This window comes from Carassius carassius, chromosome 30 (genome assembly GCF_963082965.1).
Source record: "Carassius carassius chromosome 30, fCarCar2.1, whole genome shotgun sequence".
NCBI lineage: Eukaryota > Metazoa > Chordata > Actinopteri > Cypriniformes > Cyprinidae > Carassius > Carassius carassius.
Window position 1 is genome coordinate 677,525 of NC_081784.1, and position 15,247 is coordinate 692,771.

General features: G+C 35.9%; 1 protein-coding gene across 2 annotated transcripts in view; it reads left to right on the forward strand.

Annotated features, from left to right (window-relative positions):
- The window catches only part of LOC132110371 (gamma-aminobutyric acid receptor subunit pi-like), a 59,702-nt gene extending 45,266 nt beyond the window's left edge, over window positions 1-14,436 (forward strand). For both annotated transcript variants that reach the window (XM_059516921.1, XM_059516920.1), the window contains exons 3-10: window positions 596-708; window positions 3,543-3,610; window positions 4,348-4,565; window positions 7,251-7,333; window positions 8,975-9,112; window positions 10,107-10,259; window positions 10,371-10,564; window positions 12,205-14,436. In XM_059516921.1, coding sequence (XP_059372904.1) covers window positions 596-708; window positions 3,543-3,610; window positions 4,348-4,565; window positions 7,251-7,333; window positions 8,975-9,112; window positions 10,107-10,259; window positions 10,371-10,564; window positions 12,205-12,564 — 1,327 coding nt within the window. In that variant the 3' untranslated portion in view covers window positions 12,565-14,436. The remainder of the gene's footprint in view (window positions 1-595; window positions 709-3,542; window positions 3,611-4,347; window positions 4,566-7,250; window positions 7,334-8,974; window positions 9,113-10,106; window positions 10,260-10,370; window positions 10,565-12,204) is intronic.
- The last annotated feature ends 811 nt before the right edge of the window (window positions 14,437-15,247 follow it).

Here is a 15,247-nt window from a genome sequence, read left to right on the forward strand (position 1 = left end):
ATGATATATTAAAATAACAATAATAGTTCTTATTTTATTTAATAATAATAATAATTATTATTACTTTTATAGCCATATTAATATATATTACATAAACACAATATTTTGCAGCCCTACTGTACAAAATTACAAATTACAATTAGTTTTTTTTTTTTTTTTCATGCAGCCCTAGTTCTAAAGATGTTTACACTTAAACAGATTGATTCTGTGGTTATGAAACAAGTACAGTTTTCCTGTAGTGTGTTTTTGCACGTCTCGGTGCATTGCTGTATTTATCGTACATGTTACACACGTGCACAAATCTTTCATGGCATCATAAGTGTGCTTTAGTTTCTGCTGACGTTGCAGGTGTATTTTTAGCGTTGTGTGTAAAAGTGAAGCGTGATAAATCCACTTGCTGATGGTACGTTTCCAAGTCTTCCACACTGACAGATCAAAGTAATCCAATTATGAAAATGAGCTTATTTTTGCCCTCTCTCTCTCTCTCTTATCTTAATGTAAAGTTGTTCTGGGATCTGAAGGCTCTTATCAGTGTAGGCCTAACCGTTGATCAGCGATCTTCATTCATATTCCTCCGTTTTCTTTTCTCCCTCAGGTTTCTGGAAAACTCTCTTCTCAGCGCTGAGGTGAAAGAGGGAGAGATTCTTCCTCCGACCATCCAGAAGCTGATGAAAGGATACAACAAATACCTCCGGCCTTTCTTTGACAGTAGGGACATAATGAGTGTTTAATGCATGCGTGTACTGTACTGTACGTGTGCTGAACGGCGCTTTACTCTCTCACATCTTCATTCAGAACAGATTGATTGATGCTCCATTATATTACACATGCAAATGAGAATCGAAATGTGATTAAGCCACAGTACCATCCATCCGAATGCGAAAGACATGCATAACATAACAGCAAGATTCTGTGTAAACTGTTGCTCCACCATGACTGAAGATGACTATAGCGCCCCCTGTGGCATCTATGAGACATTACAAAATACTGTAGAGCTTGCATTGCTCCCAAACACATATGCATGCTCATGTCTTATTTTAGTATAACTGATATATTATAGATTTTAGTTATTATTTTGAATCAGATTTTATTATTCTGTTTTCATTTTAATTTTAGTTGTGTTTTTGACTTTATTATTATTTTTTATATATATGCCTATATAATTTTTATATTTTAGTTTATTTAGTTTTAGTTTTTATTGTATGAAAGCTTGTTTCTGTCATAGCATACAAATAAAAATAAAAAATAGAAATTTAAATAGAAATTAAGATTTTTCTTTTTTTTTCTGGAATTGTAAGATACGAACTCACTATATCTGACTTTCTCACAATTTTGAGTTTACATCTTGCAATATTTTTTTATTTTATTTTTTTATCTCAGAGAATAAAAATTCTGACCTTAGTTTGCACATGTGAATTTATTTTAAAAACTTGCCCCTTTTAATCTTGTGTCGGAAACAAGCTTCCATATTTAGTAGTTCAACTAGAAGGACTTAAAGAAAATGAAATGTTGCATTGGCAAATAGTTGAAATAAAATAATTGTAAATGATGTAAATTTTTTAAGTGATGAAAATTTAGTCTTTTCAGTTTTAGTTACCCATAATAACCCTGTCACACGCACAAACCTTTAGTAAACAAAGACTTTAGTAAAGCAGCAGCACACACAAGTGCTGTCTGTCTGTCGGAGTGTCTCTCCTGTTACTCCTGCTGTCAGTTATTGATGAGTTGAAGACTGTTTTTCTGGAGCTTCTTCAGTATTGTGTCCCTTACTTTAGTCTCTAGCCCACCGTTTCTCCACCAGTGTTGAGGAAGCTGCTTTGAAACTCATTGAAGCTTCTCAAACTACCGATTTATTTGCAATGAAATTGATGAATTAGTTTTGTCACAATATTATTCTCGTTTTACATTGAAGAATTAGAGTTTTGAATGAAATGATTTGCAAAGGCTAGAATTAGACACGCATTACAATACTGAATTACTTCCTGAAAGAGTAACTAATTGCATTACTTAGTTACTTTTTTTTTTACAAAAAGTACAGTGTTATGTTACTTATGCGTTACTTTTTCTCATCTGGTAGTGTTTTTCCCTCATCATTTAGACAGGCACGTACTCCACTACTTAAGAAACCCACCCTCAACCCATCTCTTTTAGAGAACTACAGACCAGTTTCCCTTCTTCCTTTCATTGCAAAAACACTTGAACGAGCTGTGTTCAAACAAGTCTCTACATTTCTCACACACAACAACCTCCTTGACAGCAACCAATCTGGCTTCAGAAGTGGACATTCAACTGAGACGGCCTTGCTCTCAGTTGTTGAAGCTCTAAGATTGGCAAGAGCAGAATCCAAATCTTCAGTACTTATCCTGCTTGATCTGTCCACTGCTTTTGACACGGTTAACCACCAGATCCTCCTATCAACCCTACTGGCAAAAGGCATCTCAGGAACCACACTTCAGTAGTTTGAGTCTTACCTATCATATAGGTCCTTCAAAGTATCTTGGAGAGGTGAGGTGTCCAAGTCACAACATCTATCTACTGGGGTGCCTCAGGGCTCAGTTCTTGGACCACTTCTCTTCTCTATCTACATGGCATCATTAGGTTCTGTCATTCAGAAACATGGCTTTTCATACCACTGCTATGCTGATGACACTCAACTCTACCTCTCATTCCATCCTGATGATCCGACGGTAGCTCTTCGCATCTCAGCTTGTCTAACAGACATTTCTTTCTGGATGATGGACCATCACCTTCAACTCAACCTTGCCAAGACAGAACTGCTTGTGATTCCAGAAAACCCATTGTTTCATCACAATTTCACCATCAAGTTAGGCACATCAACCATAACTCCTTCGAAAACAGCCAGAAGCCTTGGAGTTATGATTGATGATTGATGATCAGCTGACTTTCTCAGACCACATTGCTAAAACTGTCCGATCCTGCAGATTTGCTTTATTCAACATCAAGAAGATCAGGGCCTTTCTTTGGGAACATGCAGCACAACTCCTTGTTCAAGCTCTTGTTCTGTCCAGGCTGGACTATTGCAATGCCCTCTTGCCCTCAGGTCTTCCAGCCAATTCTATCAAACCTTTACAATTAATCCAGAACGCGGCAGCAAGATCAATTTTTAATGAGCTGAAAATAATACACGTCTCACCTCTGTTTATCAATTTGCACTGGCTACCAATAGCTGCTCGCATAAATTCAAGGCATTAATGTTTGTCTACAAAACCAGCACTGGCTCTGCACCCATTTACCTAAATGTATTACTTCAGACTCAACAAAAACCACGAGAGTAAAATATTTAACTATTGCCTTCTCTCCATCGTTGCATTCCACTGAAGTGTTGCTATTTCTCGTTAATTTGTCCCTGTTCACCGCATGTTCACCCCCATCATCTGCTTCTGTTGTAAAGATTTGTGAAGAAGTAAAACACGCTTCCCACAATGTCAGCTTTAATGAGCGGAGTTTTACTACCAGGGTTTCCATCTTTATCAATGATTCTCTGAATTATGAGGGCGATTCTCTTCATCTCTGTTCAGCAGATGGTCCTGTCACGGTGGGCATGAGTTTAGACATCGCCAGTATTGATACCATTTCTGAGATCAACATGGTGAGAAACAGAGCACTCTCACACACCACATCAGTTTGCATGAATGATGACTCAAACTCTTATCTGCTCATTAGTGAGTATTATTTAATTATTGATCACACTTGAGATTAAGGGCTTGTTCAATTTCTTAACCTCAAGTAATAGACTTCTCCCAACCAGTATTATTATAAGTTGTAGTAGTAGAAGTAGTAAAACAAAATAAAATTATACTTTATTATTATTATTATTATTAAATAATTATATTAAAAAGCATTACTATCCATATTTAATTTTTATAATAATAAGAAAATATTTACAAATTTGTATTATTTATTATTATTAATTGGATTATTTTTTATTAATAATGATAATAATTATAAAAAATGACATAAAATAATAATAATAATAATAAATAGCTCAAAACTTGCAAATTTCTTTATTTTAAATTATTATTAAAATAACAATTGAAAAGGAAATGTATAATAATACTAATACTACAAATACAATATACTTATAAAGAAGTTAAAAAAAATATAATAATAATAATAATATTTTTAAATCATAAATAATACTAGTTTAATATGTATTGTTATTATTTCTTGTAATTAAAGTTAAGTGTTTGTTTCAAGTCCTAATCTGAAGTATTAAACTTTGGCTCATCTCACACAGTTCATGTTGTTCTGTTCATAAAATGTGAAAGTGTATATTTGTATGATTGCTCAGTCATTGTGGATGCTGTGCTGTTGTTGACTGGGCAGGACTACACGGCTACGATCTTCCTCCGTCAGCGCTGGACGGACGAGAGGCTCGTGTTTAAAGGTAATAAGAGCTTGAGTCTGGACGGGCGACTGGTGGAGCTGCTGTGGGTCCCAGACACCTTCATAGTCGACTCCAAGAAGTCCTTCCTCCACGACATCACTGTGGAGAACCGACTGATCCGGATCTTTCCCAACGGGACGGTTCTCTATGCGCTCCGGTCAGGCTTCATCCGGTCTATAGCACAGATATGTAACTGTAAATGCGACCATTGTGATCTCTTGATGTGTTAAACGTACAGTATGGGATTTTTGGCCACCAGGGGTCACTCAATCAAAATAACAACAAAAGACGTACTTTGATGACGTTGGGAAAAGAGTGTGGGCTCATGGGAGTTGTTGTTCATTGGAACACGCGCTCTTTCATACACGGGGTTTCTTGTATACAAACAATACCTGATGCGCGCGCATCCAGGAGGCAGAAAAACGCTATCTGTTATGCCGAGTTCAGTAAGACAACATTGTAATTAATGTAGATTTCGCATTGTTTGTAATTTCTTGTTGACTCAATGATAAATTGCAATTTCAGAGTTGGATCTGTTTGTTTGAGTTTCATATTAATATAACATTATGTAAAACGTCCAACTGTTTACGAATCAAAATCCGGACATACTGTAAACATCTGACACCCAGCACTGGCTCGGTTAGTACAATTGACCAAGCAACAACTCCTTGGCATTTTGACTAGCGACAACACCACCACTATGCTACTAGCCTAAACCCTTTACTCCGTTACGAAGAGCGCGGGTCTTTTGCCTCCTGGTTGCGTGCGCAAGCAGTGATGACGTCGCCGGGAAGTACATGTATTCCGCACTCATTCTAACTTAGTATTTTAACAATCACGTCTTTTCGAACGTAGAGATATATGAATTATCAGACCCCTATCAAATCAATATTCCATCTAGCTAGGAGTAATATATGTTAAAAAAAACATGATCGCCTTTCGTTTATAATTATAATTACGTTTATACTATGATATCGAACAAGATAGTGAACTGCATTTGAAGCTACTTTATCCAGCTAGATATAGAACAAATGTGGTTTTACATTATACTCTACATGAGAGCTAGTCCGTCTGCGTTTTACACAAGACATCATCGTTTCACAAAATATACGGATAGATATAGTTAGCTGAATGGATGCATACCTGTTTATTAGAATGCAAGCATCTCTCTGTAGTTTCAGCTTGTCACGAAGCTCTCTCTATCTTGGAAATGCAACTCCAATATTTACCCGTGTCTCGTTTCTTCTTCGTCCCAAAACCTTCTCGGGTCATTTATTTCACCCGTACGTTTGCGCTTCACAGAACGTGCAGGCAAAGCATAATCGTGATCCATAACTAAGTTATTGATTGAGGTATAAATACTAATATAAACAATATAAATATAAAATATAATAGTCTCGCTCAAGGCTAGCTACTACTTTTTCTTCTTCGTCTCTCCTTTGCTTCTGTTCACCTGTGTATTTGGCGGAGATAAACTAGAGGGGTCAAAGGTTATATGACGTCATAGACGGGCGACAAAACGGAAATAAAGAAACGTGCCGTGTCTTCTAATTAAACTATAATTTTCTCCGGATTTGAAAGTTCGTGGAAACTGTCGGGATAATGTAAGTACACAACTAAAAATAATATATAACATAGATATAGTGATTTCTGCTATTTTTAAAGCAGAAAAATTTAATATTGTGCCTTTAACAACTCTGATTTCAGTTAGTAATCTTTCGAATTTTTATTAATAATAATAATTATATATATATATATATATAAGAGCTGAGAACATTTTTCAGGTTTTTTAGGGGGGGTGAATTGAAAGAACAGCATTGTTTATTATTATATTTGTTACAGTTACATTTATTTGTTACATTTATATTATTTACATCAAGCTTTTGAATGGTATAGTATTGTATATTGTTATTGAAACTTCATAATGTTTCACTTGATTATACATTTAGTCAGGAATTATAGCTTAGAAAAAGTCTAACTAGTAAAATGTTTACACGTTATGTGAAAACTAGTACAAGTAACATTATATAAATAAATAAAAAGAGACTTTCTCATGTTTATGATCTCTGCTGAATAAAGTGCTTCATTCTTTTTTCTGAGAAAAATCCAAATCTCAAATCCTCAACCACATCACATCTTTTTGGGGTGAATCATGTCTTTTTCCTCTCATCGCGAAGCAAAAAATAAAATAAAAACACTTCTGTTGTTCTGTTGTGTGGCGAATTCAAGCCGCGCACTTCAATGAAACATTATAATCTGAATATAATTATAATTCATTATAATCTCATTATAATCTGAATAGCCCGTTCAGCGCGGGGGCGTGGTCACATTAGAAGATAATGAAGGGAGACGTGAAAAACGGACATCACGTTGTTTTTCATATGGATTACTTTATCACAGAATATCTGTTTTCGGCGGCACTTGTTTAGTTTAAAAATAGACATGTCAAGCTTTCTATAGATATCTCTCTCATGTCTCTTTGTTGAGTATTCACAGAGTTACAGTTAATTTAAATGACGTGTTTGTAAATAAAGATCAGCGCAGACAAAGGCTGCAGACAGCACACCTTGTTTGTTATCTTTATTTTATAAGTGCACAAAGTTTTGTTGTTATTATGTCTGTATTAAAAAAAAAGTAGACCCTTTACAGATTCGATTGATGTATTGCTCTTATCTGTACGATCAAAACTGAAAGTGTAATTTAAGTTCTTTTCGGGGTTTTCAGGAGAAAATGACTCATAACGTGTATCCGCGTTAATCAACTCGAGAGGGTTAAATATCAGAAGCGATGAGAACATGTCAGTGTTTATGAGTCATAATCTGAGCCGTGTTTCTCTCTGTAGGATCACCACGACTGTGGCCTGTAATATGGATCTGACCAAATATCCCATGGACAAACAGACGTGCACCTTACAACTGGAGAGCTGTAAGAAAACGCACACATTTCCAGCTTTTGCTTCCCCAAAGTGTTGCTCTGGCAACAAGCTGACATTTCTGTGCTCTTGTTTGGGACATCTGTACTCACACAATGTTCACGCTGTTTCATATTTCATAAGAGCATGCTGTGCTTGCACACAAACACGCCTGTTTTCTTTTCTTGAATTATGCAATGTAGATCTCTGATGAGTAGTTGCATAAGAACATTAATATAAATTCATATTACAGACAGACAGAAAGCAGTCACAGATTCTCCTGTTTGATGTGTGTGTGACAGCCACTAGATTCAGGTCAATTTCGTTGATTTGCGTTGAGTTTATCTTTCCCTTCATCTCTCCACCCGTCTGCTGTTCTCTGATCTTCTCGTTCTTCTCTAGCGGCCTGTGAGTTTGTTTGTTTGGATGTGGATCTCTTCCACGTCTTCTGCTCGTGTTTATATAAAGAGTAGGCGGGTTAGAGGAGCTTCTGAAGCCTGTCTCACCCACAATCTGCAGTCTTTCTCTAATGAAACGACAGAAAGCTTCACTCATGGGTGAATTTCAAGAAATGTCTGAGTCATATTGCACTCCAAAAATGAAAAGACGAAATAAGGTTTCTTGATGCATTTTACATGCACAAATTGCAGGAACTTTAAGATATTTTTCTGTTTTTCATTGTGATATTTTCATGACAGTTGTGCCCAAATTGTAATTTTTGCACAGGTTTCTAGAGAACATTATTTGCACAATATAAACAGTATCTGATTACTGTCCCACAGCGCCACCTAAAGGACACATTACAAACTAATACATGTGGCCATTTATCTGATATAGTACCCTTCACATCAAAATATTTTTATATAAATGAATTAAACTTGCATTCACAATTTCTTCACATCGTGTCACATTTCAGATCACTCCAGAACTGACTTGAGTGCGTCAGATATGTTTCTCTTTTTCATAAATACATTCCTTGTTTAAGCATTTACATTATATTATTTAATCTGTTGATATTATTATTATTTTTTGCATGAAAGTGCAAAAACATAGTACTTCAAGGCTTAAATGTTTGCTGTAGCATCAATATGTGAATTTTGATTGTCACAGATCAAAGTAAATGTGAGAATTTATTAATTTTTATTCAGCAAGAATGCATTAAATTCATCAAAAAGTGACAGTAAAGACATTTATAATTTCTTTAATTGCAAAAGATTTCTATTTCAAATAAATGCTGTTCTTATGAACTTTCTATCCATGTGTGAATCCTGAAAAATAAAATGTATCACAGTTTCCACAAAAATATTATGCAATAACTGTTTTCAACATTGATAATAATCAGAAATGTTTCTTGAGCAGCAAATCATCATATTATCATGATTTCTGAAGATCATGAGACACTGAAGACTGGAGGAATGATGCTGAAAATACAGCGGAGCATCAAAGAAATAAATTACATTTTACTATATATTCATATAGAAAACAGCTGTTTTAAATTGAAAAAATATTTCACAATTTTTACTGTATTTTTGACCAAATAAGTGCAGCCTTGATGAGCAGAACAGACTGAATTATTTCCCATGTCTGAATGCGTCCCAGACTGATAATGTCAGTATTGAGAATGCGTGTGTGGATCTCTGTGTGTCTGTTCGCAGGGGGTTATAACATCAATGATGTGATGTTTTACTGGACTCGTGGGAATGACTCTGTGAGCGGTTTGGACACGCTGAAACTGGCTCAGTTCACCGTAGAAGATCATTACACCTCAGTGTCTGAGGCCGTATATGAGACGGGTACACAACACCACAAACTTAAAAGATACCTGATAATAATACCTGTTTCTTCAGAAATGGCACAGAATTGACCGTGTTTCATGTTTATGGCAGATTGCAAAGTTACCATCATTCTGTAATTTTAAGAGTGGGATAAATACACACTGCAGCTAAATTTGGGTGTAAATTCACCTTTTAGTGCTTGATCCTGTTCTGTGCACACAGTTAATTTATGTGAGTGAGAGATGCATTTTACAATCAAATTGACTAATTAAATATGCAGGTAGTGTCAACCGCATTTACAGAAATTCAATGCAGTGTGTACGGAAACTGAATTGAACAACTACTTAATGACGCATTTAAACGTGTGTCAGAGTTGTGCATTTTCTGTACGTGCTGTGCAAGATATCACAGGATGTTTTGATTCATTAGTGGTGCCAGATCTTCCTAGAAAAAACATCAAATAAGCACAAACTCATAATAAAATCAAATCCAGATGCCTTATCTTGGAAAAAAGTCGCATACCAAGATATTGAGAGGTCTTATTAACTCTGTAAATTGGATCGCTTAATGAACCAAGCCCAAAGACAGTTAATAAGGGTTACTTATAATAAGTGGACATGGCAACCCTTCAAGAGCACACTTTGCTAAGTAGCCTTCCAAACACAAACAAAAGAGGACGCCTTAGTCCAAATATCAAACATAATATCGTTGGTCGATGTATTATCACTTTGGTTAAAATAGCATATACCGAAAACGTGAGATGGCAAAACATTACAATGGTGTCAAAAATCACAGTTTTGAAAATGAGTTCTTTTCCATACACACATGAAACTGTAATACTAATAATATTATGGTTTACATTGTGAAACTTTACATTGTGTATATGGCAATAAAAACCACTCCAATAACTTCTTCATTTCTGATTTATTGATAGTCTTGAAGACTTTTTACTTGGACGCACAGCCTCAATGTTTTATATCCCTATGAAAGGACTCTCTGATTCTTTTCCCAGGCAATTATCCCAAGCTGATCTTTCATTTCGAGCTGAAGAGGAGCATCCTGTACTTCATCCTGGAGACGTACGTGCCGTCCAGCCTGCTGGTGGTGCTGTCCTGGGTCTCTTTCTGGATCAGCCAATCATCCGTCCCTGCTCGCATCTGCATTGGTATAAGCAACCAAAAACCACATAGTATTCTAGCTGATTTCCCCTGTGCAGTTTAGAGCTGGGCAGATGAGCGTTTCAACTGAGCATGTGTGTTATTGGTACATGTTTAAGGCGTGACGACCGTCCTGACAATGACCACGCTGATGATGGGCGCACGGACATCTCTGCCCAATGCCAACTGCTTCATCAAGGCCATTGATGTGTACCTGGGCATCTGCTTCAGCTTCATCTTCGGAGCGCTGATAGAGTACGCTGTGGCCCACTTCTGCACGCTACAGCACCCTGACTACAACAACGCACTCATGGTAAGAGAGGATGAGCATCATCATAGTGTTCATCATCATCTGTGCTGTACTGTACTCTTTTCTAAGGTAAACATCATTGTTATTGCTCATACTCTCCTTGTGTTCCATACTTTCCTTGTGTTTCTTTGGCTCAGTGGTAGAGCATTGCGTTAACAGAACAAAAGGTTGTGGGTTCGATTCCCAGCAGAACACACACAAAAAGTATAGCATGCATAAATGTACTTTACTTTGAGTCTTAAAGGGATAGTTCACCCCAAAATTTAAACTCACTCACCCTCAGGCCATGCAAGATGTAGGTGACCTTTTTTCTTTAGTAGAAGAATAAGGAAGATTTTTTTTTCTAGCTGAAACTGTAGTAGGGGATTCATAAAATGCAAGTCAGCACCTGCTCGTCTTTGAGAATAAAAAAGCATATCAATGAACGCAAAATTATAATCCTGTGTCTCCTGATGATTTATAGAGTTTTTATCAAGCAAAACGATCTGTCTGTGTAAGAAACTGAACATTATTTACAACATTAGTTCGGACATCACACAGTGCTCATTCAATAAATGCACAGCTAAACAGATTTAAATCTACATTTAAAAGTAGCTAATGTTTTAACACATCTCATCTCTTCTGGAAGATGATTCCATCAGCTGGCGGCACAGTAACTAAAAGCAGATTCCCGTTGTTTTGTTTGAACCCTTGGTATTTCTAACTGACTCGATCCTAATGATTTGAGTGCTCTGTTATGGTTTATATTCATTTAGCATATCTGCAATGTGTTTTGGTCCTAGGCCATTGACTGATTTAGAAATGAGCAAACGTACTTTAAAAACAATCAAAAATTCTTTTTAGATGATAGTATGCTGATTTAGCTACTGCTTTGACATGACTATTGAAACTAAGGTCTGTCTCCAGAATCACACCAAGATTCCTGACTTGATTTTTAGTTGTTTGACCCCTAGAGTCAAGGTATGCATTTACCTTGAGAACTTCAACTTTGTTTCCAAATGCAGTGACTTCAGTTTTTTCCTCATTTAGCTGAAGAAAGTTTTGGCACATTCGACTGTTTACTGTTAACAAAAACGTTAATTTTGCCCCTTCATTCGAGTGGTGGGTTCACGCATGTGCATATCAGTGGCTCATCAGTCTGAGTCGGAACTGTTTCCTAAGTTCAGTGACTGTTGGAGAAACTGGAGCACTGAATGATTCATTCATCACAGGATCAGATATGCTGCTATTTCGGCTCATTTCCAGCTCGAGTGACTGTCAGGCATCTGAAAGTGAGTTTTAAATGAGTAACTTGAACCTTAAACTGTTTCAGATGGTTCAGTAAGATTTGATGCACTGGTTCAAGTAGGTCACAAAAAAAATGGCTGCAAAGAATGATTTGTTTGAGAGCCAGATATCACTTTGCCTGAGGCCCTTGATTACAGGTAATGATGTTGTAAATAATATTATGTTTCTTGCACAAATCAATCATTTCGCTTCATAAGACCTCAATATATTGTCAGGAGCCATGGCTATTAATTTTGTGTTATTTTTATTCTCAAAAATGTACAGCGACTAACAGACCACAACATCTCAACATACTTGTGGTCTTTATGTAAAATTTCCTTGCTCATTTTCTCTCGTCTCCGTGTTGTCTCTGTCAGTGTGGTCATCACATGCATGTGTGCGAGGAGGAGATGAACGGCATTGTCACCACCATCGCCAGTGATTCTTCGCGGCTAAAGCGGCGCAAAGACGCTCCAGTACCCAAGCCCACCGCTGCTGGAGAGCCTGGCCTCACACCCTCCAGCCCGACCACCAGTGAACCCAAGACCGCAGAGGTCCCATCGGAGCTCTTTAGCCGTTGTGCCAAAAACATCTCTGTCCTGAGGAAGATCCTGAGATCCATCAACTGCTGTCATGTGAAAAACCCACATTATATAGACAACTACTCGCGGTTAACCTTCCCACTGTCGTTTATCATCGTTAATCTGCTATACTGGACATACTACCTGTACTTTTAACCAGAGCATCATGCTGAATCATTTCTGTGTGTTCGTAAGTATGATAGCATAGGCAAGTGTGTATGAAAGACCAGTAGAGACTCAACAGAGAAGGAGAATAATTAGGGTTGCACCGATACTACATTTTTCAGCAGATACCAATAAACCAATTATACAGAATGATGTTTGCCATTATGAATGCTAATTATTCAGAATGAAATTTGCTGATACCGGTAACAGATAATTCAGAATGATATCTCTCAGTATCGATTATTCAAAATGATATCTGCAGATACCAATAGTCAGTTATTCAGAATGATATGTGCCAATACAGAATATTTAGAATTATATCTGCTGATACTAATATCCGATTATATAGAGTGATATCTGCAGATACCAATAGCTGATTATTCAGAATGATATCTGCCAGTACGATAAAAATAATAATAATAGTCAATTATATAGATTAATATCTGCTGATACTAATATCCGATTATATAGAATGATATCTGCCGATACCAATAGTCAGTTATTCAGAATGATGTCTGCCAATACGATTATTTAGAATGATTTATGCTGATACAGATAGCTGATTATTTAGAATTATATCTGCTGATACCAATATACGATTATGCTGTATAGAATGATATATGCTGATACCAATAGCCGATTATTCAGAATAATATATGCCAGTACCAATACAAATACTGATAGTCAATTATTCCAAATGATATCTCCCAATAATGATAGCCGATTTTTCCGAATGATTTCTGCAGATACCGATAGCTTATTATTCAGAATAATATCTACCAATACTGATACTTATCAGTCGATTATTCAGAATGATATCTACCAATAAAGATACTAATACAAATAGCTTATTTTTCAGAATGATATCTGCCAATACAGATACTAATACTGATACTTATCAGCCGATTATTCAGAATGATATCTACCAATACAGATACTAATACAAATATCTTATTTTTCAGAATGATATCTGCCAATACAGACACTAATACAGATAGCCGATTATTCAGAATGATATCTGCCGATACCAATACAAATACTGATATGGACAGCCGATTATTCAGAATAATTCCAATACTATAGATCTTTAGTCAGCTTTTGTGTTTTAATCTCCATTACTAAATTTTTCATTTACTAAACACTTACAATGGCAGTAAACAGTGCACCATTTAAAAGCTTAAATGTCAACTTTTTTAATTACTCCGTTAATCCCTATTATTATTTGTCATTCTTGCAAATTTAGCAACATAATCCCCATGAGTCGCTTTTTCTGTATGGAAAAAGTCCATATGTTTTTTTTTGGAAAGTCGGTGTATTTACCAGTTTTGATGTGCAACAGATGCTGTTGACAAAGATTAATTTACATTGAACATAGCGAGGAGACATGTTCAGTATTCATGATGTCCCATATATGAATCTCACTGATAGCGTCAGCATCAGGTTGGAAGTTTGTTGTGGCTGATGATGGCTATTCAACCCTGGATCTCAACAATGGCTCCCATGATTAAATGTTCTAGATAACTAAACATATACTGAGGAAAATTCATCACTGAATTTTAACGTCAGATTACTGGAAATATGTATTTGACTTCACATTTGGCTGAGGATGAGCAGACTACATTTTAACATCAACATGAAATTGAAATTCAGCCAACGTTTCCATTGAAATCATCTAGGCTGTGGATGATTTTTGGACTACTGGATTATGTTAATCTAAAGCATTAGTCAAGTATTTAGTTGTTTTAGGCTGCTGTTCTAGCTAATATAGCCTTTCTCAAATATTGTTTATAGTTAACATTTAATGCTGGTAAATTTTAATATAATAGAGGTTACAGCAAAAATAGCAAATAATGATGGATTTGATAAAGATGCCTCACTGTTGGTATACAAGGAGATTCTCTGGAGCAGAGTTTCCCAAACTAATACAGTAATTAATTAAATAATAAAAATGTTAAATAAAAATGTATGAAAAAAATAAATAAATAATAAAACACAATTTTTTTTATTAGTTTACCTGCATGTCTTGTGAATATTAACCAACATCAGAAAACCATGAACATGCAAATGTGTTGTTAAATTACTGAAATATTAAACTATTAATAAATTAAATTGAATCTCAGGGGACTTCAAGCAGATAATTAATCTCATAGGGTTTTGGCTGAAAAAACAAAAACATTAGTGCTCTGGAGGATGAATTTGACCTTCATCCTTCACGTATGTTGACTTTAACAACCTCAATCACTGTAGGTTTTATCACCAATAAATAAAGGGGAGATTTTTAGCATTTGTTGGGAACTGTCACATTCTTTTTTTTTTATTTGTGTGTTCATCATCATCAGCTAGGGGTTGTTGAAACAGCACAAATCAGAAAAATTGGATAAAAGTGTCTGCTAAATGATTAAATGTAAATGTAAAAATATTATCAAAAAGGGCCTAACAAGTTGATATCCTAAAAATGTAGTTCGTTCAAAGAGGAAAGCAATGTCGTTTACTCATCCTCACTTCCATTGAAAACCTGTGACATATATGCTGTGCATTTCCTTTCAATAACAAAATAAACACAGTAATAATGACAGCGGTGAGAAACGTCTTGGTTACGTATGTAACCCTCGTTCCCTGAAGGAGGGAACGGAGACGTTACGAATGGGATCTTGCCCGAGAGCCCAATCACCTT